This window comes from Cyprinus carpio, chromosome B9 (assembly GCF_018340385.1).
Source record: "Cyprinus carpio isolate SPL01 chromosome B9, ASM1834038v1, whole genome shotgun sequence".
Classification (NCBI taxonomy): domain Eukaryota; kingdom Metazoa; phylum Chordata; class Actinopteri; order Cypriniformes; family Cyprinidae; genus Cyprinus; species Cyprinus carpio.
This window is the reverse complement of record NC_056605.1, coordinates 1616016-1641389: the sequence shown is the minus strand read 5'-3', so window position 1 is coordinate 1641389 and position 25374 is coordinate 1616016. Positions and strand designations below refer to the sequence as shown.

Genomic DNA, 25374 nt, shown 5'->3' with positions numbered 1-25374 from the left:
ACTCAAAGCGAACTTCTGGCAACTTCGCGATGATGTCATATTTTCCACACTCACCCAAGCGAACTTGCAGATGCGTAGAGTTAAAAACAGCCTTGACACAGAGAAAGGGGCCGATGGCCGGCCAGCAGGGTTTCGTCTTTGGGAGAAAAATGAGCTGATTTTTATTTTATTTTATTATTATTATTTTTTTTTTTTAATTTATGTGTGTGTAATTCTAACATGTTTGGTTGGTAAAATAAATGTTGTAAATTCAAATCAGAGCGTCTTCTGTGTTTGGAATGGATGTATTCTTGAGTCTATGAGGTAACAATAATATAATAAGATAACCTTGTTTGAAATGGGTTTGGCTAAAAGAAAATTTTGGTTTCGTCTATACTACTAGGTACTTGTACTATACTGACTAGGTTAAATAGAATTGCATTAATAAAATGAGACTAAAATACAATTTTCATTGACTAAAACTAGACTAAATGTCATCAGTTTTCGTTGACTAAAACTAGATGAAAATAGTCATGGATAATACTGACTAAAATGTAGCGTATCAGGCCTGAACCAGACAAATTAAAGATTCGATCGGGAGCATGGTTAAAACAAGAGGAGCCAAATTCCTCAGAAAGGCAACAGGATGTTGTAAATCAACTCCTAGCACCACAGTCTGAAGCAAGATAACCAACCAACTCTTTCACAGAACAGCTTTCAGCATTAACACCATTAGAACAATTATTGACAATTTCAATTCGGAGAAGAGATTGTCAAATTTGGGGCAAGTAATCCAGATTGATGGTCAAAGAGATGCACAGCGTGACCATGACATGTAAACACATGATAGTAATCATGATCACAAGCTCTTTGGATTGACTTCCCCCACCTAGAAGGAATTCCTAAGGAGACCTGTTAACCTCTCTTGTCTTTACAGGACATATCCTTACTCCACAGAATGGCACAGAGAATGCCTTCCAATGCATATGTGCACCAAAAAGAACTCAAAAAAGTTCTCTGAGCACTGTTCCAGCATGCTTCGGCCTGCACGCCTGCTGCTACTTCGCCACGATGAGAAGAAACACCACCTAGTCTCGTCAAACTTTACTTCTATTCTTTTACTTTAGTTTCTTTTCTTTTCCTTTGAGAGTTTCGTGTTCTGAGTTAAGTTTTGTAATGCCGTGCCTCCGAGTCTGACCTCGCGTGCCCGTCTAAATTTCAACCAGCCCACAACTCCGCATCGTCAGCCAACGCCCAACCACGGGCTTCCCAAGACGTCACTTCAACGACTACTGAACTTCCAGCCAATCAGCAACCTCGGGAAACCCCTTTTTCAGTGACAACAAAGGGAACCCCGTTACACAAGCAATGCAAGTAACTTTACCTCCAGACTCTCATCTGTACTTGGTGTATCTAATATAATTTTAACCTCATTGAGGAACTCAGTTCGAGGGTTAATTAAGTGACTGATGGTTGTTCATGTCTATGCAATTTCACGTATTGCTGTAAACTTGGGATTTCACATTTTCATTCTCTTAAACTCATTCTTCCCTAACTTTCTATCTTCCTGCAACTTGTGTGAATGTGAGTGCGTGTGCTTATGTGTTAGATTAGTTTATATGTCTTAGATTTATCTAATAAAGCCTTATTCATATTGAAAAGAGAAGTATCTTGTGTTTTGTGCTTACAAGTTAATGTCTTAAACTGCCGATCTTGTTACTGTGCTAATTAATAGTGTTTTCACTATACTTTCGATATTAATATCCAGCGCAGATTTGATGTTATACGGCTCGTTCAGTGAATCGCTGGCCATCTCAGTGATCAGCCGTGAAACAGTGATTCTGTTCAAATTCCCTTTAAAATCTTAAATGATTCCCTTTGATCTAAATTGAACTGTTTCCCTTACAAAAATAAGACTAAAATTCTCAGACTTTTAGTTGACTGAAACTTGACTAGACTTAAACTAAAACTAATAAAAACTAAAATGACAGCTTCACACAAAAGACTAGAATAAAGCTAAAATTAAAATAGGCCGCCAAAAACAACACTAGCCAGGTGCGACTCTAGGTCACGAGAACCTAACCACCCAAAAGGTCCTTTGTTTTTACAACTGATTTGAAGATTTCTTTATTTCTGGTCTGGAAATATAAGCGAAGTGACAAAACAGTACTTTGGGATTTTGTAGCCAGAAAACCTCCACACAGCGTATGTGACTCTCTGAAGCTTTGCACTAGAACTCACAAACTGCTGTGTGTCTCTATGCTGTCAGGTATGCATCTCTTAGATTCAGTCTTTAAGCAATTGATATTATGTATTTATCTGAATTGGAACTGAATTTAATTCTGAATTGGCGTCTGATTGTTTGTTACATACAGTAGGTGGCCAACCAGAATGAGCTTTTTACCGTCATAGGCACCGCCGTGTCTGCAAAGTGCATTTGCAGCTTGTGACCGCTGACTCGGGCTTTTAGCCAAAATTGGAGGGGCCACATGTGGAGCAGGTCCAGCGGAGTTACAGAGGCGGCAGCGGCCACGAGGCATCGACCATCCTCTGAAAAACCCTCAGGGGGTGTGTCATCCCCGGTTTGAGGGAAGCCGTTAATCACTGGGGACCCCGTTAATTGTCAGGGACCGATTCGGCGAGATCCATGCCCGCATTAGGGCGGAGTCTAGAACTGTTCCCAGAGAGACAGTTCGTCGTCTTGGCAACAACTGGCTCTTGCGTGGGTTGATGACCAACCCGAGGCGCTCTGAGAAGCAGCTCTTTGTGAGCATTCAGTTCCTGTTCTGATCTGGCTAAAACCAGCCAGTCATCGAGGCATCAACAGGGCCCCTCCTTTTCCTCTCTAGCACCTCAGGACGGCTTTGGTGGCTCAGGGTCCAGCACAACTTGTGGGCGGGGACCTTGACGCTTCGGGAAGGGGAAGCATTTCGCAGGCCTGGATTGCTGTTTCAGCACAGGCTCCGTCTTCCACTGATGCTGTGCTGGCTTTGCAGGCTGAGCAGCGGGGCTCTTCTGGCGGCCTGCAGCCGCGGTGCCAGGGCATTTAGGGAGGAAGTGATCCAGCACCTGCGACGTCTTCTGATCCTCAGAAAACTGTTCAGTGAACCCATGAACAGCGCAGCCGAATAGCCCTTACGGCGAGACTGGCGAGTCGAGGAAGGCCATTTTCTCAGCCTCCCTGATCTCTGTCAGTGTTAGCCAGAGGTGGCGCTGCAGCACCAACAGGCTGGCCATGGTCTTGCCGATCGCTTGCGCTGTGGCCTTTGTAGCGTGCAGAGCGAGATCTGTTGCTGTGCGCAGCTCCTTAAAGGCCTAATGGTGCTCTTGGCCAGACTCGTCCATACGAAGAGTTTGGCTTGAAAAACTTGAAGGATCGCCATTTAGATTGATGGAACAAGGCGACCTGCGAGCGTAGATGGGAAAGGCTCATGCTCTCGCAAAAAAAGCACGAGCCACCAGCGAGTGCTACGCCTGCCTCGGCCAAGGCCACGCAGGGGCTGCGCTCGCTGATGGCTCGTGCTCTTTTTGCGTCTTCATTGTGCAAGAGTCCCTTGCATGAACCAGACTAGCGCTACGACATTTGAAGCAACGCGTGCTGAAATTTGCTCTAGGAACTTTGCTCTTACCCGGATTCCTGCAGTGATGCTTATGTCACTGCTTTTGGCTTCTTCCCCGGCAGTGAGCAGAGCTGGAGCTTCTTCTATGGCTACTTCTTGCAGAAAAGTCAGCGGAGAGATGATCCTCGTTGCTGAAGGAGAATAATCTGATGAATGGCGCTACGGACCGACTTATATATCGGTCGGCCCCGCCCCTTTTGGCGGGCTGAAGCACCATTTGTTTGTGCAGCTACACAAACATGAACAAATCAGGCTTCAGCATAAAGGAAAAAAGGAGTTTTTCCCATACATAACGAGAGTGAACGTTCGAAAGGGAACTCAGTAGCCTTCTCATTTGTATGTGAATACTTAAGGAATGTATTTCGTTACACTCCACCACTTTGTTATTTAGCAGATGAAACGAACAAAGTTTATTGCTAGAATATTAACAAACAGTTGCTACAACTGCGAAACATATTAAGGCTGCTTCCGAAGCACTCAGACCGGTCTAGCCTACGGAGGACTGTTCTTTTTGCCTAGCAACTGCGACCGCCGCCGTTGATGAGCAGCTGGAAAGTTTGTAAGTGAACTGTTTATATTCAGCTGCATAAAACTAAACAGGGTTGAAAACCTGTTTAAATACACCATGGTCAATTTATGTATATAATAATCAATAATACAATAAACAACATAAAACACCATTATGGTAAGATATAAGTAATTTAATCGCTTTATATTTTGTATTTTTTCGTCATTACAATATTCAAGTAAGTCGAAATCTAATACTTAAATTTAAAGTATAATTCAGTAATTAGCAGTTAAAAACTAACAATTCAGGCTCCAGTTATTTTCATTTTCATTAACAAAAACATCTATGGCAGTGCTCTTCTCGACTGTTGCTACGCGACAGTACAAAGCAGCATATAAATTAAAAACAAATATTTTTGTCTGACTGGACAATTCGGACAATTTCTTTGTCTCTCAGAGGCACCTCATCTTTCCTGAGGAAAAAACAATACCATATTATATTGTATGTAATACTCTGTATGCCATTGCAAATATTATAAAAGCCAAACCAAATTGCATTTGTCCTAAAACAGACACTTTGTCTAAACCTGCTCTGCAAATTTGAAACGCTCATCAGACACTCTCCATATGAAAGAGCAAGATATTTTCACCTTTTATATACATTCATAATGAACTGCCAGCGAGCATGCTGCTTTTGATGCTGCTGTTAATGAATAGCCTACAGCAAAACTGACTAATAGCACCTGTAACGAGTAGATAGACTCAGGACACAGACAGGTTAGAATCAACAGACAGTTTATTGTGCAGATGTTTGTGAAGGGCAGAAGCAGGTAATAAATGGCATATATTGGTTCTTTACTGAGATGATCAAGGATACTGATGACTGAGCTGTCTTGTTACCAGGTATTGGGGAGCGTGGGATGGTGGAAGGCTTCCATAGGAGCTGGTGGTGGGAAAAGGATGCCGGTAGGTAATGGTTGAAAATACACAAACACAGGAACATGAGGAGGAGACAAAGGAGATCAGGAGACTTGGAATAATCGTTCAGGTAAGTAGTTTAGCATGAACAATGAGTCTTTTGGAGTGTGGAGTGAGGATTTTGTTTTTGTGTGGTCGGTGCATTTTTTTTGTGTGGTGCTGGTGATTAGTGAATGATGGTCAGGTGCAGGTGATCAGAACTCCGGTGATTGGGATTGTTGATTAGTGGACGAGCCTGGTGTTTCCGTGACAGAAACCCCCTCTCTACATAGCCCGCTCCTGAGGGCCGGAAACCCTGACATCATGGAGGGCGACCTCGACCACGTGGTGCTGGATCTTGGCAATGGGAAACGTGGAAATCTGTCAGGAGATTGGGATCAAGTATATCATCACTTGGGATCCAGGATCTTTCTTCGGGGCTGTTTCCTTCCCAATCAACCAGGTATTCCAGTTTGCCTCCACAGCGTCGGGAACTCCTTTACTGAGTAGACTGTTCTATCTTCCAGCACCATAGGAAGAGGGGGTTCGTCAACGGGACCAGGCTCTGTGGAGACAGGAGAAACATGTGCTAAGTGATAAGGATTGTGCAGGGAGACGTGGAATGTGGGGTGAATTCGGTATTGTGATGGGAGCTGGAGTTCATACATGACCAGGTTGAATTGACAGATGATGGGAAAGGGATCAATGTATCTGGGACTCAGCTTTTGGCATGGAAGCCTGAGGAGGATGTCTCATGTGGTGAGCCATACCTTTTTTCCTGGGTGGTATGTTACTCCTGGAAGCAATACGTGACTAAAGGAATGCCCGCTGGTTCCCCATACCAAGGGAACAGAGATGGCTGATAGCCCAGTATGCACTGGAAGGGGGTGAGATTCATAGTGGGCTGACGAAGAGAGTTCTCCGCCATCTCCATTGCAGTTGGGAGTTCTTTTAGGGGTACCAGCCGGAAGGCCTTGGAAAATCTATCCACTGCGACAAGGATACAAGTATTACCATTGGATGCGGGTAAGTCTGTGACAAATTGACCCCTAGGTGGTCAACCAGGGACGTCAAGGAATGAGGAGAGGAAGGATCTTTCCAGATGGTTAGTGGGGTGTCTTGGACATGGTGCATTCCTGGCATCCTCTCACGTACCTTTTGATGTTGTTTGCCATTCCTGGCCACCAGAAGCGATCTTGTAGCAGTGAGAGGGCTTGATTGGTCCCAGGATGACCAATACCCAGTGAAGTATGTGCTGTATGGATCAATTGGGTCTTTTGGCTGTGAGGGAACATAGTTGTGGGTTGGGGTTTTGATTTGTGGAACAGGATCGGAGACACAGTGAGCTGTGATGTCTTTGTCCACTAAATTCATTTTGTGTATTCTCTGATGGATCATCTGGAGCATGGAATCTTAAGAGAGCATCTGCTTTAGTGTTTTTAGTCCCTGGATGATACAATATGGTGAAATGAAATCGGGTAAAGAAGAGGGCCCACCTGGTTTGCCTGGGATTTAGTCTCTTAGCTTCCCGGAGATACTCAAGATTTTGGTGATCTGTGTAAACTACAAATGGGTGGTGGGCCCCCTCCAGCCAGTGTCTCCACTCCTCAAGGGTGAGTTTGATGGCATGAAGTTCTCTATTCCAAATGTCATAGTTTTGCTCCGCCGAGGATAACTTCCAGGAGAAGGTGGCACATGGATGAAGCCGAGGAGGATTCCCCTGCTGCTGGGACAGGACGGCTCCAACTCCAGATGTTGAGGCATCCACTTCCACTATGAAGGGCTTCTGAGGGTCCGTGTGGACCAGAAGTGGAGCTGATGTAAAGGCCTGTTGAAGGGTTTCCATAGCAGAAGTAGCTTTGGGCGACCAGGACAGAGACTTGGGCTTGCCTTTCAGGAGGTTGGTAAGAGGGGCTGTGATGGGGCTGTAGTTGTGAATGAAATGGCGATAGAAATTTGAAAAACCTAGGAATTGCTGGAGTTCTTTGATTGTCGTGGGTTTGGGCCAGGTCTTGATGGCTTCTACCTTCCCCTCATCCATCTTGATACCCTAGGAGCTAATTTTATAGCAAAGGAACTGGATTGATGCTTGGTGGAAAGTGTACTTCTCAGCTTTGAGGATTAGCTGATGTTCCCAGAGTTTTTGGAGGACCTCAGAGATGTGCAGGCAATGTTCGGCCTAATTCCATAATGTCATGTATGTAGACCAGCGCAGAGTGATGTAGGTACTCCCAGAATACCTCATTCATATACCCTTGGAAGACGGAGGGGGCATTGACCAATCCATATGGCATGACAAGATATTCATAATGGCCAGTAGGTGTCACAAAGGCAGTCTTCCACTCATCCCCCTTACGTATACGAATGATGTTATATGCACTCCTGAGGTCCAGCTTGGTGAAGATCCTGGCTCCACGCAGCTGTTCCAGTGCGGATGGGACGAGGGGAAGTGGGTATCAGTATTTGACTCATAGTCAATGCAAGGCCGCAAGCCTCCGTCTTTCTTGGCCACAAAGAAAAAGCAGGATGCAGCAGGGGAGGTTGATGGATGGATGTAGCCTTGCTGTAATGCTTTCTCAATATACTCCTACATGGCCTTCTGTTCGGGGATGGTAAGGGAGTATATTTTAACCTCTGGGTACTGGTTCGTCAGGGAGGAGATCAATGGCACAGTCCCATGGTCGGTGAGGTGGTAATTTGGAGGCTGGTTTTGGGCAGGACAAATCACTGAAGTGGGCATAGTCCTTGGGGATGTCGACGGAGCTGGATGGGACCCATGCAGTGTCGAACTTGTCCTCGGCCAAGGGGACTTCCAGTTATTGACTGAATTTTGTACGGGATGTCATGGAGTCTTTTCTTGAGCTGGAGCTGGTTGCATAGGTCGACGGAGATGAAGTGGCAGGCTGACCCAGAATCAAGGAGGGCATAGACTGAAACACAGTTTTGAGAGGTAGTGAGTTGCACGACAGTGGTCAGAAAGATGTACCTTGACCACACTCACCACTGGGCGTAGGGGACGGATGGGACACATCCATATGACATGTCCCCCCCGGCCGCAGTAAAGGCACAATCCCTGGGTCAGCCTGCGTTGATGTTCGGCAGAGGAACAGGTGGGATTTGGCATCGAATATCCTCCATACAGCCATAAGGCCGATTAGCCACCCAGATAGAGAGTTGGACGAAATGCTCGAGCCCCATGGTGTCATCATAAGTGGCAAGATGCAACCGCAGAGAGGGCTCTAATCCTTGGTGGTAGGTTGTCAACTGGGCATGCTCATTCCAACCACTCGAGGCTGCGGGAGTGCAAAAACATAGGGCATAGTCCTGCACAGAGGTTTTTCCTTGTTTCAAATGATATAACTTCTCACCCACTGAAGCATCTCCTACTGGTCGACCAAATACTTCACGGAAGTTATTAATAAAGGCATCCAAGGATTGGGTGACCGGTCCATTTTGCTGCCACAATGCTGCCCATTGGAGCATTTGACCTGTTAACAAGGACAGAAAAAAGGAAATCTTAGCCCTCTCTGTAGGGAAGCGTTGCGGTTGCATCTCCAGGGTGAGTGAACACTGCAAGAGGAATCCGCTGCAATCATCCACCGAACCAGAGAAGGGCGCAGGATTGACCATGGGAATGGCAGCATAGATCAGTCCGGGTGAAGAAGAGACCGGTGGGGAAACAGATTCAGATGCTGGTGTGATGGTGATAGGAGGAGTGAGCACACGTCGAAGTGAATCCACCAGCTCCTGGAATGGGTCCACGTCTGTTTGATTCATGATGGTATGGTCTGGTCTTCTGTGATGAGTAGATAGACTCAGGACACAGACAGCTTAGAATCAACAGACGGGTTTATTGTGCAGATGTTTGTGAAGGGCAAAAGCAGGTAATGAATGGCATATATTTTATAATGTATTTTTAGTGGTAGAGCATTGCGTTACCAAGCGCAAGGTTGGGGGTTCGATTCCCCAGGAACACATGATAGGTAAAAATTGATAGCCTGAATGCACTGTAAGTCGCTTTGGATAAAAGCGTCTGCTAAATGCATAAATATATATATATTGGTTCTTTACTGAGATGAGCAAGTATACTGATGACTGAGCTGTCTTGTTACCAGGTATTGCAGAGCGTGAGATGGTGGAAGGCTTCCGTAGGAGCTGGTGGTGGGAATAGGATGCCGGTAGGTAATGGTTGAACTCACACAAACACAGTAACACAAGAAGGAGACGAAAGAGATCGGGAGACTTAGAATAATCATTCGGGTAAGTAGTTTAGCATGAGCAATGAGTCTTTTCCACAATGGAGACCAGACAGTGTGTTTGTGTGCTGGGTGCTTTTTTGAACTGCGGTGCTGGTGATTAGTGAATGACGGTCAGGTGCAGGTGATCAGAACTCCGGTGATTGGGATTGTTGATTAGTAGAAGAGCCTGGTGTTTCCGTGACAGCACCGATGATAATAGCACTGTTTATTTTTCAACCTTACATAAAAATTATTAATGAAACAATAATACCTTTATTTCTGTAATAATATACAACTTTTTTAAAGTCGTTTACAAAAGCACAACGTTTTGATGATATTGTGAGTGCACGGGTACACCATTTTCAGTCGAATGTAATTTTAGCCTTATCTGTATGAGCAAATATGACGATTTAAGCCAAGTTGTTTCCACTTGAAGAACATGAAGGGATCACAGTGGCACCTCCATGCATTAAGTGCACTTCTATTTCCATTCACCGCACAAATGCTAGATATACGCCTAACGGCACACTTTTTAATGTTTAAACAAACATTGTGATATGCTTTAAGTGTTCTATATCTAGTGCAGATTTAGATTTTATTTTAAGCAAGTCGTGATGATTTGAGAAGACTAAATTGATCAAATGTGATCAACTCGGCTGTCTGCCACTATCTGCTTGGTCATCACTCAAAAAAAACAAACAAAACAAAAAAAAAACTTGAATTTAAAGAAAAAATGTTCCAAACATTTTTTTCTAAATTAATTAATAATTAAACAATAAGAAATATAACTTTGCAATTAAAAACAAAACTGAACTATTTTAATGGCTGCAACAGCAGCTGTGTAAGCGAGAGAGAGAAAAAAGACACAGGCTCCAGTCGGACTAAGGCTGAGAATACGCTGTCGGCCAAGGGCCAGCTACAGGGCCTAGGTTTGAAGCCAGGGCTCTACCTGATTTCTGTGTTTAGAAACGAATGTTGTTAATCAGGGGTTGTTTTTTAATTAAATGACAAAATTCTTAAGTTGTATTGTGTTTTCTAATTCAGTTTTTTATTTTTTACATTTTACAGACTCCGCCAGTCTCCCGCATGCCCAAACTCTGTATAGGAAACCGTATTATTATCAGTATTATTATTATTATTATTATTATTATTATTATTATTATTATTATTATTAAAAATTGTTTAATTATTATTTAAACACGTTTTAATTAATACAAAGGAATGATAAAAAGTAATAAATTTCTTAATTCAAGGACATAATTTTCCGCATGTCATGGGCTCTGTATACAGGAATAAAATGTGTTAAAAAGGGCCAGATAACGAATAAGTATGTGTGACCTGCTGAAATACATCAGCAAATTATTAAATGTAAGTTTCAAGCCTTTTTATCATTTGTAACATCAATGTGACTATAATGCCAAAATATGTGTTAGAACTAGGCCTATAACACTCAACAATAAGCCACCTTTTTAGTCGTTTTATTTTTATGGCATAATGCACACCTCCTTAAATGTAATCTAAACAGTTAATATCCTACTTTTTGTACGATTTCTAGTTTTCATGTCACAGTTTTAGCCTATTAATCTTGATTTCTCACTACTTCTTTTTTTTCCAAGTTTTTTTTTTTTTTCATGGACGTGATTTTCTCCGATGTGTGAGTCAGAGTAAATTGCAATGTGAATAAAGTCTCATGAACATGCAGGTCAGGATTTTTAATTCAAAAACTTCATTAGCCTGTAGATTGAAATGAAAGCCCCTTAATACAACATAAGGAAATTGTGTAACTTTAATGGTTTTCATAATGACTGTTTAATAACCATAACATTCAGGCCTTTGTGTTTGAAATTAACTTTCTAAAAATGTTATAATGTTATATTATAATGTTATTGTTGTTTTATTTTGTCATTTCATCTCCGTTTACAAAACATGTAATTCCAGTCAGTTTGCAGACTGTCTCTTTGCACCACCTGGCGGTAGTTTCGTGAACAACTTTGACTTGCAGTTAACGCCGTGGCCCTGCAGTGGCGGTATACACGGCGGTAATAGGCATTTTGGTTGTCCACCTACTGTAATTGTCATGATACAATTTTACCTGACTAATAATAAATTGTTATATCTGACTTATTCTGTACTATCCTGAAATCATTATGACTGGTAATTTGTGAGGAGGCTTTTTTTTTTTTACCACAAATCTATGGCCAGGATAGGTCAAACTGAAGGTTCATGAATGAATGGAGCAGAAGGCACGTCATCTGCGACCTTCTGATTTCTGTCTATCACTGATGTTAGCAATTTGTACAGGAAAAGACTAAAGGCCCTGATATACTTCAAGCAAAGTTAGTTTTGCTTGAAGTATATACAAACTGAAAGTTCATGAATGAATGGAGCAGTAGGCACGTCCTATCACTGTTGTTAGCAAGTTGTACAGGAAAAGACTAAAGGCCCGGATATACTTCAGCAGGGATACATGAAAAGTAGGAGACACACGGAAATGGTTAGGTAATGCCAATTCAAAGGATACAGGAGTTATTTGTTGAGTTATCTTAAAAGGGCCCACGTACCTGGGACTGAGTCTGCGACATGGCAGGCGGAGACGGAGGTCCCGGGTGGATAACCATACCCATTGGCCAGGGGTGTATTCCGGGCTGGAGCGGCGGAGCGGGTTGGCCTGCTCCTTTTGTCATCTGACTGCACCCTGAAGATGATGATGAGCTTGGTTCCATGTCTCTTCGCTCCTTTGAATCCAGTCATTGACTGCTGGGACATTTGTCGGTTCTCCTGACAAGGGGAATGGGGGTGGTTCAACTTGCCCATTGGATTCTGGATGGTAGCCTGACATCAAGCTCATGTTGTCTTCCAATGCCTTGAAGAATGCGGACCATAACTGTTGGCATAACCGTCGAGGTGAACTGGGGACCCCGGTCAGAAACTATATCTTTGGATAAACCAAGAAGGGTGAAGACAAGTTCACACAGATTCTCAGCTGTCTCTAATGTAGTAGAAAGCTTGGGTAGGGTAATGAGACGACAGGCCTTGGAGAAACGGTCTATAACCATTAGGATGGTAGTATGGCCATTGGAGCGGGGCAGGTCGGTGATGAAGTCCACGGCGATGTGTGACCAGGAGCGTTGAGGTATGGGCAGAGGTTGCAGCAGCCCTGCAGGTAGCTGACGTGAAGATTTCTGTGTGTTGCATTTGTTGCACTGGCAGATCAGTTTAGTGGTGTGCCTCAGGAAATGCTAAATGGGGACTTACGCTGGAATTGTGTGCTGCCACCGCCATGACAGGGATGTTTGTAAGAAGATTGGAAGGCTCGGGTGAAGAGACACGCAGCGTTTGCAGCGTCCTGACTAATTCCTACGTGAGAGTGGTGAGTTTCTGCAGCTGGTGTTGGTGAGCAGCTAGCTGAGTTGCCTGCGCTGACAGTTTGGATGAGATATGGTGTATTGGCAAAGTCTTCAGTAATGATTCATCAAAACAACTGGAATCCATTTGCAGCTTTATTAGTAAACGTGGTCATACAAGCAGTGGTCAATGCACAGGTAAGGCAGTAGAGCCGATCAGACAGAATCATCAACAGTTACCAAGCTCAAGGTCGGGGCAGGTGGCAATCAAACAACAACGATAATCCAATACGAAGTACACAGTCCAGGGGCAGACAGCAAAGGGTCGGTAACGAAGGCAGGCAGGGTAATAACAGAAGGCAGTCCAAAAGGTACAGAAACAAATGCTCAAAAATGTTCACCAAGGCAAAACAAGAACAAGTGTGGGCCTGCTATAAATAGCCTGGTTAATGAGGTACAAGTGTCAGAGGTGATCAGTGCCAGGTACGGGGCTCATGGAAAATGTAGTGCAGAGAGAATTATCAAAACTCCAGTGATGGAGCCCTCTGATTGCCCAAAGAGGGAGTTTCGTAAATGCTCTCTGTGACAAGCAGTATGGTGCAACATTTATTTGAAACACATGTATCTGGTACTTGCTACCTTATATCTTTACTCTTTCCTTTCATGGCTTTGGAAAACTTGTCTCGGATGTTTCTATACGTCGCTTTTTGCATAACTCCAGGTCAATCGACTCCAAGCTTTGTTGCAATTTCTTTCTAGGAATTAAATGCTTTCTCTGAATCTTTAAAGTCTGTCCGCGAGTGATTGTACAGGTGCGGATATATTTGTGCCAGCTAATCTATTTGACACCCCAGTGTATTCATGTTGCTAGTGACTAGGAGATGTTGTTCTCCTGTGAGACCTCTGTGGAATGAGAAATGAACCGGGGGAAAAAAATTGCACGTCAAAGAAGGTGGAGTTTCAGAACACACCCACCAATTGTATAATCGCCACGGACCAATGGAAGGTCAAAGGTGTTTAGGATCCAAAACAAACTCCCCCAGAAAGTTTGCTTTGGTCAGCTGTTTCGAACTGCCGAAACAAACTCAAAATGAACTTAGTTTCGGCCTGATTTTGTTCAAAATGATGTCATATCAGTTCATCCTTTGATTTAATTTGAAGTTTGTTGGGGCCTTAAGTAAACTACGCTTTTTGTTCCTGTAGCTAATTTTACATAATGATTCAACATTTGTGTCATTTTTAAAAGGTTTTTATATAATGAAAAATTTGCATTATTAAAAATAGCCTTAATAAATGAACTATTATTTGTAAGCTTTTTTCCTTCTGGTGCCTGAAATAGAAGGATTAAAGTAATCTTTTTTTCATGCAGTTATAACTGCTTATCAATGATTTATAATCCATATGTAAATGCGTTATTAGTCATTCATGAACACTTTTATAAACCCTTTATAAAGGGGACCTGAGTGTAAATTGTTACCCAATTTTTCTTCTCTCCATTATCTTCTTTTCTTCCCAGGTATTTGGATCTAAGAGGATTGTTTATGGGGACTGGTCAAGTTACTTGGCCTGACCAGTATGGGCCAGCAGAACGAGATGAGGCCTACAAGAGCTTCAGTCTGTCAGGCTGGGCTGGTCGAAGTGGTCATGATGCTCCAATGATCGCTCTGGATGCCCTTTTAGGAGCAGGCTCAGACTGGGAGGAACTCATGAGTCGAGCAGGATTTCATGGAGGTCATCTTACTAGATTTCAGAATGAACTATAACTATTTTGTATTTAAATCAGTTTATGTAAAAACTAGGGCTAGGATAAACTATGCATGAAGACATGTAGGTGTAAGTGAGGAAATAAGCATGAGTGGGTCAATATTGCCATAGAGTGCCTTTCAACTCACAATACTCACACATTTTGGTCTCAAAGGTGAAATAGGTGATTGTCTTTAGAAACATTTTTCCAAAGAGTGAGTGTGTGTGCATGATTGCTAGTTTGGGGAGACTAAGTATTATACTGGGTGAAAACATCTGGGTTACAACTGCTACCTTTGGTTCCCTGAGAAGGGAATGAGATGCTGTGTCACACATTTTGTTCACACTATGGAAATATTAATGCGTGACTGCGACTAAAGCACTTGTTGAATCACTCCAGTCTCAGTGGTGCAACATCACCCCATGATGAGTGATGGTGTACCATGGAAGCTATAATGTATACCCAGAACAAAACATTGTTAGCTTCTGATTAGCTTAAGTCACTCACAGGCAGGCCAGAAGTATGGCAAGGCAACACAGCATCTTGTTCCCTTCTCAGTGAACCAAGGTTACAGTTGTGACCCAGATATTCCGCTTTGAGGAAGCACCGATGCTCCATCATTTTGTTGACACAATGGGAACATTAATACCCATTGTGCCATACTGATAAATGCCTGTCCCAGTGTAAATCATGTCAGGCACAGTCTACAAGCACAATGTGATCCTTGCATGGGATCCAAATACAGGTTGTAGAATCTGACGAATTTGTGCAGTATGAATGCTTAAATGCTTGCCAGTGGAGCCATGTTATCAATGAGAGATAACACAATGGGGAAAAAAAAATGCAGGGTACATAACCAGTGGGCGAATATCACAGATGTTAATGCTTAATCAAGAGAAGCAATAATCATTATAAACAATTTTTGAATATAATTTCTTGTGCAGCCCTAATAATTATACTGTTGACTCTACCCTTAACCCATATCCCACCCTTAAACCAAACTATACCAAAAACTATGTCCCTTACCCATATCCCACCTCAATAGTAGCAAAAGTGTTTTGTACGGAAGGGGATTGGGGCCAAGCAATATTTAAAAAATAAATAAAACCATCTCAAGATTAAAGTCATTGTAAAAGATTAAAGTCATTACAAGATTAAACCCATTCAATTTCAAGAATAATGTCGAAATAAAATGTTGCGATTAAAATCTTTAAATCTTGAGAATAAAGTCAGATCTCAGATCTCATGTTTCAAGATAAAACTCGTTAAATTTCAAGAAAAAAAGTTTACAAAATTGAGAATAAAGCCATTAAATTACAAGAAAACTTTGTTAAATTTCGAGAAAAAAAGCCTAGATGAAATGTTGAGAATAAAGTCATTAAATTACAAGAGAAAAAAAAGTCATGTTTCGAGAAAAAAACTCTTTAAGCTTAGAATACACACACTCGTGTCATTCATTTAATCTCATTGAAGAATAGCATCCAATAGTGTCTGCAGTGGCGTAGGTTGGGGAGTAATGCGCAGGGATGTAGTGTGTGATGGTGATTGACTAAGGTTCGAAACTGGCTTTAGCCGAACTCACTTTTCTTCCTTTTCTCATCACAAATCACATTGGAAAAATGGAAATCAATTGCTTGACAAGTGTTTAATAATAATGCATTAATTAGGGAGGTTTTGTTGTCCCAATAAGGCAGTATCTATTTAATAATTTTAATAAATAAAAAAATAATTTACACTCGGTTATGATTGCATCCTGTTTATGTACAACAATACTGAGGTGCAAATAGTGTCTGTCACTGTTTAAGTATAAATAGCATCTCATTAGCTACTTTTTACCCTTATTGCAAAGATCTGCTACTTTTACATAGCCTAACATAAATAGAATGGACATTTTCACTTAGTGTAAATATCTATTGAAATGTAGTCTATTATGTGGCCCGCCAATCATAATTTACAAATCATGCAGGTGAGAGCACTAAATTTTAGGCCAGATGTATCAGTAAAATGTGAGTGACAACAATTTGATAACTCATATGCTGTAATGTTTGTTTTGGGTTTTCTTTCATGTTTTTGTTTCCATGTCTTTTATTTTGTAATTTGTTTCATGCTGTTGGTGTCATGCTTCCCTTGCCCTTATGTATTCCTGCCTAGTATATGTGTTATGTTTTGATTGGTTCCTTGGCTCATGTGTCATGTTCTCATTGGTTGTCTTAGTCATGTGTCTTGTCTCTCATTTGTTGGTCATGTGACCTGTGTTGTTTGATATAAATAGCCCTCATGTTGCCATTAGGCTTGTTCGACTTCATGTAGTGCCACAAAGATCAGCTGCCGCCTGAAAAAAAGCAATGCATTCTGGATAGAACATTTGTCCGACTTTGATCGGCGCTGCAGCTGCCTTATGATCACATGTGCCAACAAAGTACCGCTAGAGCAAAATGAGACCAGCTGCCTTGGTCAGGCACTGCAGTTGGTCAAAATCAGCTGCGAAAGCCTTGATGATAACACACTTTATTCTCATTGGTCAGATTCTGTGATGAAAAGCACAATGTGTTGAGTGTTTATTCTTAACAATTCAATTACAACTAGAAAAAAAAAAAAGTTTGTTGAGACAAACTTTAAGTTGGCTTGAGAAAGCCTGACCAGAAAGTTTGAAGAAGTTTAAAGAAGTTCGAAGTTTAAAGTAGTTTAAAGTTAGATTGATTGATTATTTTTAGGTAGGTTAGTTATATTGGAAGGTATGTTAGAAAGATTAGTTTGATAGATAAGTTAGTTTGATAGATAGAATGGAATTTTGATGGATGGATGGTTTATTGATTAGTTTGAAAGAAAGAATGATAGATAGATAGATTAGTTAGAAAGAAAGAAAGAAAGAAAGATTAGTTAGAAAGAATGATAGATAGATTAGTTAGAAAGAAAGAAAGAAAGAAAGAAAAAAGAAAGATTCATAAGAAAGAAAGAAAGAAAGAAAGAAAGAAAAAAGAAAGATTAGTAAGAAAGAAAGAAGATAGAAAGAAATAAAAAGAAAGAAAAATGAAAGATTAGTTAGAAAGAAAAAAGAAAGATTCATTAGAAAGAAAGAAATTGATTGTTGCATGCATCAGTCCAAAAGAAGTGAAATAAAAAGTGTCCATCCATTAAAAAAATAGCATGTTGCTAGCATGATTAGCAAGTGACTAGCATGTACTTCGCATGATTAGCAAGGTATCTAACATGTCACTAGCATGATTAGCAAGTGACTAGCATGTTTCTGGCATGATTAACATCCGACTATCATGTTGCTAGCATGATTAGCATGTCGCTAGCATGTTTCTAGCATGATTAGCATGCGACTAGCATGTTTCTAGCATGATTAGCATGCGACTAGCATGTTGCTAGCATGTTGTTAGCATGACTAGCATGTTTGCTAGTATATTTCTAGCATGATTAGCATTCGACTAGCATGTTGCTAGCATGTTTCTAGCATGATTAGATAGATAGATAGATAGATAGATAGATAGATAGATAGATAGATAGATAGATAGATAGATAGATAGAAACAGTCAGGTAGATAGATAGATAGACCGATAGAAAGGAAGAAAGAAAGCAAGAAAATGTTTGAAGATAGATAGATAGATAGATAGATAGATAGATAGATAGATAGATAGATAGATAGACATAGACTGGTAGTTTAATTGAGTCTAGGGCTTCACGGAGTTTAGATTTGAATTTTTTGCTTGTGCACTAATTGGCCACCGTAGTCTTGGCTCAATTTGAGCTCTCTGCAATGTAAGTCTATGGGGTTTTTGTGATTTTTAATATTATATTTTAAGAAAACTGAAAGTCAAATCAGTCTGAAAAAGATATAGCACACCAATTCAGAACAGTCTGAAAGTCTGACCCGAGTTTGGAGAGTTAAAACTCTAGGAGGAGTTAGAGTTGCAAAATTTTGGGTCAGAAGAATAAGAACTAGAAAAAAAAGTTTGTTGAGACCAACTTTAAGTTGGCTTGAGAAAGCCTGACCAGAAAGTTTGAAGAAGTTTAAATAAGTTAGAAGTTTAAAGTAGTTTGAAGTTTAAAGTAGTTTAAAGTTAGATTGATAGATTAGTTGAAAGAAAGAAAGATATATTAGTTAGAAAAGAATGATAGATAGATTAGTTAGATAGAATGATAGATAGATTAGTTCAAAAGAATGATAGATTAGATTAGAAAGAAAGATTCATAAAATAGAACAAAAAGAAAGAAAGAAAGAAAGAAAGAAAGAAAGAAAGAAATTGATCTTTCAAGCTGTTTGATGGCACTCAGCGGGTTACATGCATCAGTCCAAAAGAAGTGAAATAAAAAGTGTCCATCCATTAAAAAATAGCATGTTGCAAGCATGATTAGCAAGTGACTAGCATGTACTTAGCATGATTAGCAAGGTATCTAACATGCCACTAGCATGATTAGCAAGTGACTATCATGTCGCTAGCATGATTAGCAAGTTACTAACATGTTGCTAGCATGTTTCTTGCATGATTAGCATGTTACTAGCATGTTCTTAGCATGATTAGCAAGTGCTAGCATGTTTCTAGCATGTTTCTAGCATGATTAGCATGCGACTAGCATGTTGCTAGCATGATTAGCTTGTTGCTAGCATGTCGCTAGCATGTTTCTAGCATGATTAGCATGTTTCTAGCATGATTAGCATGTTGCTAGCATGATTAGCATGTTGTTAGCATGTCGTTAGCATGACTAGCATGTTGCTTGTATACTTCTAGCATGATTAGCATTCGACTAGCATGTTGCTATCATGATTAGCATGTTGCTAGCATGTTTCTAGCATGATTAACATGTCATTAACATGTTTCTAGCATGATTAGCATACGACTAGCATGTTTCTAACATTATTAGCATGTTGGTAGCATGTTTCTAGCATGACTAACATGCGACTAGCATGTTGCTAGCATGTTTCTAGCCTGTTGTTAGCATGACTAGCATGTTGCTTGTATATTTCTAGCATGATTAGCATTCGACTAGCATTTTGCTATCATGATTAGCATGTTGCTAGCATGTTTCTAGCATGATTAACATGTCGTTAACATGTTTCTAGCATGATTAGCATACGACTAGCATGTTTCTAACATTATTAGCATGTTGGTAGCATGTTTATAGCCTGTTGTTAGCATGACTAGCATGTTGCTTGTATATTTCTAGCATGATTAGCATGTTGCTAGCATGTTTCTAGCATGACTAACATGCGACTAGCATGTTGCTAGCATGTTTCTAGCATGATTAGCATTCGACTAGCATGTTTCTAACATTATTAGCATGTTGCTAGGATAGATAGATACATAGATAGATAGATAGATTAGAAATATTAGATAGATAGATAGATAGATAGATAGATAGATATAAACAGTCAGATAGATAGATAGATAGATAGATAGACAGATAGATAGATAGATAGATAGAATGGTAGTTTCATTGAGTCAAGGGCTTCAGAGAGTTTAGATTAGAATTTTTGACTTGTGCACTAATGGCCCACCGTAGTCTTTCCTCAATTTGAGCACTCTGCAATGTAAGTCTATGGGGTTTTTATGATTTTACTATTAATTTTTAAGAAAACTGAAAGTCAAATCAGTCTGAAAAGAAATAGCACACCAAGTCAGAACAGTCTGAAAGTCTGACCCGAGTTTGGAGTTTGTAGAGTTAAAGCTCTAGGAGGAGTTAGAGTTGCAAAATTTTGGGTCAGAAGAAGAAGAAGAAGAAGTTTAAATAGGATTTCAGTAAGTTGGCTTTCTCAAGCCAACTTAATAACGCTCACAAATCTGTTTTTATAACAGTAACAGCTTTTTTAGTGTAGTTGTATGTGAGTCACGTTTATTAAAAACACTGATAAAAGCATATATACCCCCCACTTTACTGATATTTAAATAGTATATGTTTATGTTGAACATTATTCATGAATAGATGGCACTATATTAAGCAGTATATAAAAAATGTTTATGTTGCTCATGAAAACATTTCTGAAATGTCTGTCTATTTGACAAACATTGCATTTAATTCACTTCCTTTATGATAGACTATGCAAACACTACTTCCACAAACAAATTCCACCCCAACCGCAAGCGGCTACTCTTGCCAGCTGGTGGCAGGCTAGTGTAATTCATCTCAAACAAGCCTATTGTCTGCTGTCGAGTATTGAACTGTGTAACCAGCAGTTGGTGAGTTTGTGTTTGTGTTTATACCAAGTCTGTTCATGGCTGCCAAGTCAAGTCTGTTCATGCCAAGTCAAGTCTATTCAAATCAAGTCTTTGTTTGTATTTTGGATTATTGTATTTAATAAAAGCTGCACTTGGGTACATCACAACTCACCTTCAGTAGACTGTTCGTTACAGAATACTTGACTGCTACCATAAACCCAGCAGTTTCACGCATCCTCTTCCATCGTTAAGGTTTCAGGGCTATATTCAATTCAATTCAAGTTTATTAGCATAGCGCTTTTTATGATACAAATCGTTGCAAAGCAACTTTATAGAAAATTAAGTTTCTACAATATTTAGTAGAAGCTTATTAGTGGTGACTGCCAGTTTATGTAGATATGGCAGAAATGTACAGAAAAATCAAGTAAAGACGTAATCAAACAGATGATGAACACTATTAACAGCAATTATTATATGATGCAATCAAACGTATAGCACAATTTGGTAGTTCTGTATGTTGTTTCAGGGTTGGCATAATCTGAGGTCCTCTGAGGGGTTGGCATCATCTCTTCACAGGTGTTCTGGATCCAGACTGAAGCTTGTATAAATCCTAGTTACCACAGGATGTCAAATAGAGACATAATTAGTGTAGCTGCTGTTCCAGTCAAGTAAAATTAATTTGTTTAACCCAAGCTAAAGAATAATAATGCGCATTTGATCAGTTTGAACTGCAGTCCAAGATTATGAGAGCCATTATTTGAATGCTTGGCTAAAGAGATGTGTTTTTAATCTAGATTTAAACAGAGATAGTGTCTCTGAACCGCGAACATTATCAGGAAGGCTATTCCAGAGTTTGGGAGCCAAATGCGAAAAAGCTCTACCTCTTTTAGTGAACTTTGCTATCCTAGGTACTATACCAAAAGTCCATAGGCTATAGAGGACAATGTGGAGGACTTTTGTGGTTTGTGTCATCTTGTGGATTTTAATGATGTGGCACTTAAAGACATTTTTCATTTTGGTTTAGATGAACCCCTATATTCTCAGTTGCCTGGGGGAAAGATCATCTGGTCTCTGGAAATATATATTTGAATTTATTTATTAAGATTAACCCCTTGAGATGTAACATCTTGTTGACTTTGCTTTGTTGCTAAGTGGCTCTGCATTTACTGTGGGGATTGCTGATGAAGAACCCTACTACCCTAAAGTGTCTGCCACACCAGAGTATTTGCACGTCATGCCAGGAGTTGCTCACGTCATGTCTGCCAAGTCAGCACCTGCTCACATCATGCCTGCCAAGCCAGCGCCTGTTCACATCATGCTTGCCAAGCCAAAGCCTGCTCACGTCATGTCTACTACACCAGAGCATGCTCACGTCATGCCTGCTACTACAGAGCCTGCTCACATCATGCTTGCCAAGTAGGGATATGCCGGTATCAAATTTTCCTGTTGCGATTAATTGTTTTGTCACGGTATGCGGTATTATCACGGTATTGAAATTAAGTTTCAAAAAAGTGGTCATAATACAGTATAACAGGTTAAATATCTTTTTTTCTTATAATAAAAATAACTGAACATTTAAATATAATAAAGCAATACAGAAAATATATAAAGTTTTACACCGATTAAAGTGCAAAAGAACTATAAAGACCCATAGGTATCACTTTACAATAAGACCTCATTAGTTAACCATTAACATTCACAATGAGCAATAGCTACATTTGCTACAGAAGTTACTAATCTTTGTTAAAAAAAAGTCTTAGCTCATGTTAGCTCATTAAATAACAAAGTTGCAACTTTCGATTTTAACAATGTGTTATTAAATATCGGAATACCTAAGATTAATGAATGTTCAGAAGAATTTTTCAGTGGCAGTTTGGTAACTTATGAAGCCCTTAATGTAAACTGTTAATGAACAATAAAGAATCAAAACACTTTCAAACAATATCTAGGGCATGTTGTAGTCCTGATTAAAATGGAAAAATTTTATGGAAATATATAAATATTATTTTATATTATTTAAATGTTTAGAAAGTAGCAGCTGCTTTTATTTATGGGGTTTCCAGGGTAAGGGCTGCATTTTCTGCAGTTTAGCACCATCTGCTGTCAGAGAGTGAATGGGCTTTCATTCAGCGCATCTCTCACGTGTTCCTCCATGTGCTTCTCTTATGTGCTTGTTTACATAAGAGCTCACAAGCAGCATACAGAGGTGTTGTGCATTTTGACCAGTTGATGGGAAAAGTATTCTTAAAATGCATTCCAAATTCTCAATAATTTGTAATATATAATTATTCTCGGTATTTAGAAGTGCCCAAGATAACAATATCGTGCTTATTCATTATCGTGATATATCGCATTACAGAATATCGGCACATGTCTACTGCCAAGCCAAAGCCAGCTCACTTCATGCTGGCCAAGTAACCATGAAATCAAAAATTTAAATTCTTATTTTTTAATGGAATGCTGCAGTGTTTATTATAAATAATTTATCCGTGCACTTCATTATTTAAAAAAAAAAAAAAATGTGCCCTTGTGATCTTTAATCAAAAACGTTAACCTCCCCTCCACCTCAAAACAGCTAAAGGGCTAAACGCTGGGGGAAAAACTGAAGCAGAAGGATGTTAACACAATATTGCAAAGGTTTTTTTCAGGCAGTCATTCAGGCAGTCTCTCTCTCTCGCTCTCTCTTTCTTTCTGGTATGTTTGTCCTCGTCGTCATCTTCCTAAATAAATAAAACATTTCTTCATGCTAGGGTGTCGCCGGTGAATCCAGAGAAGAGAAATCCCCTAACAACTAACTGCAAACTGGCATTCAGATCTGCCTCCATTTTGTAAGCAACGCCCCAACTTCCAACGATCCAATCAATTACCCGAAGGACGAATTCCCCGAAGTCCCACCTACTCATTTCAAATGCCGTTTCACTCGGATAGACGTCAAGCCTTATGTGTTATGTTTTGATTGGTTCTTTGGTTCATGTGTCATGTTCTCATTGGTTGTCTTAGTCATGTGTCTTGTCTCTTATTGGTTGGTTCTTGTCATGTGACCTGTTTGTTTGATAATAAATAGCTGTCATGTTATCATTGTCTGCTGTCGAGTATTGTGTAACCTGTTGTTGGTGAGTTTGTGGTTCTTTTTATACCAAGTCTGTTCATGCCAAGTCAAGTCTGTCCAGGCCAAGTCAAGTCTTTGTTTGTATTTTGAATCACTGTGTTTCATAAAAGCTGCACTTGGGTTCATCACAACTTGCCTTTAGTGGACTGTTTGTTACATATGCACTGTCTTTGGCGCACTTAAAGCGGAACAGCGCTACAGTACTTGTTTGAAGCGCGCTGAACGGACTGTTATCAGCTCTGCCTAAGACAATGCAAAGTCAGAACAAATGCGTTTACTCGCTGACAGGTCTCGATCAGGCAACTACTAAACAGCACTGTGAGAAGCCTTCGAGTTTGGAGCAGAGCCCTCCGATACAAACCACAGACTCTGCGGTGATTTAAACATGTTTAAAGGCAGACGAAACAGCGCTGCCATTCTCAACAACACTGACACGGAAAACAGGAAAAACTGCAACAACAATCCAATTAGAGTACTTTTTAATCCACAAATCAATATTTACAATGGATTTACCATAGTAACACTTAACCTACCTAATTAATACATTATTGTTAAACACTCGTTAAGCAATTGATTTCCACCTTTCCAATGTGATATGTGATGAGAAAAGGAAGAAAAGTGAGTTTGGCTAAAGGCAATCGAACCCTAGTCGATTGGCATCACATGCTACATCCCTGCATATTACTCTCCAACCTATGCCACTGCAGACGCTATTTGACTCTGTCCAATGAGATGAAATGAATGACACGAGTGTGTTTATTCTCGACATAATCTCAACATTTTATTTCAACATTTTTCTTAAAATTTAATGGGTTTAATCTCATACTATAATGGCATTAATCTCGAGATATTGCTTGGCCTTTTCCGTAGTTTTGCCATAAAACATGAACAAAATATCTACATTGTAACAAACCAAACCAAAATAAAAACTGTATATATATGTGTGTGTGTGTGTATATATATATATATATATATATATATATATATATATACACACATACATATATATACATACAAATACATAGCTGAAGACACCTAATAAAAAATGAGACCGAAATATTAATGCCAAGTGTTTTAACTATCCATCTATCTATCTATGCATTTTCCACAACAATTTTTTTCTAGACAGGTAAAATACAATATACAAAGATCAACCTCAAGGTAGTGCAACTCTTAAAAGTACACATACACACTGTTAATTTCTGTTGAACATAAGCCTGTGCATACTTCTTTCTTTACAGGAGACAGTGACAGTACTGCAGTGATTGCCTGCTGCTGTTGGGGTCTGCTGTATGGAATGGACAGAGTTCCACAGTGTAACTATAGAAACCTGGAGTACAGGGGACGACTGGAGAGTGTGGCTCAAAAGCTGTATGGTCTTTCTCACTGCTAAAGCAAAGCTGTGAACAGAGAAAATACAAAAAGAGAAACCTAACATTGTCATTTTAGATCAGTGAACATTTTTCATATATGACATACCCTTAAGGTGTGTTCACACTGACAGCAATTAAATTGTTTTAGGTTACCAATGTCACTTGTAGGCACACAATCATCAAAAATACTGAGGTTGCTTTGTTGATGCAAATGACAGTCTATGTGAATTCTCCTTTAAATCTAATGTACATGTTACATGTATATTCCTATATTAAAAAATAAAAAGTAATAAATACATACATAAAAATATTTTGGATGCATTTGTTTGACTTCCCAGTTTT

At 40.0% G+C, this 25374-nt stretch overlaps 1 protein-coding gene across 1 annotated transcript in view; it reads left to right on the top strand.

The window, feature by feature from the left end:
• adprh (ADP-ribosylarginine hydrolase) overlaps positions 1-25360 on the top strand; it is a 123723-nt gene extending 98363 nt beyond the window's left edge. Inside the window, exons 5-6 of the mRNA XM_042730591.1 lie at positions 14162-14376; positions 24901-25360. Coding sequence (XP_042586525.1) covers positions 14162-14376; positions 24901-25052 — 367 coding nt within the window. The 3' untranslated portion in view covers positions 25053-25360. The remainder of the gene's footprint in view (positions 1-14161; positions 14377-24900) is intronic.
• Positions 25361-25374: the final 14 nt, after the last annotated feature.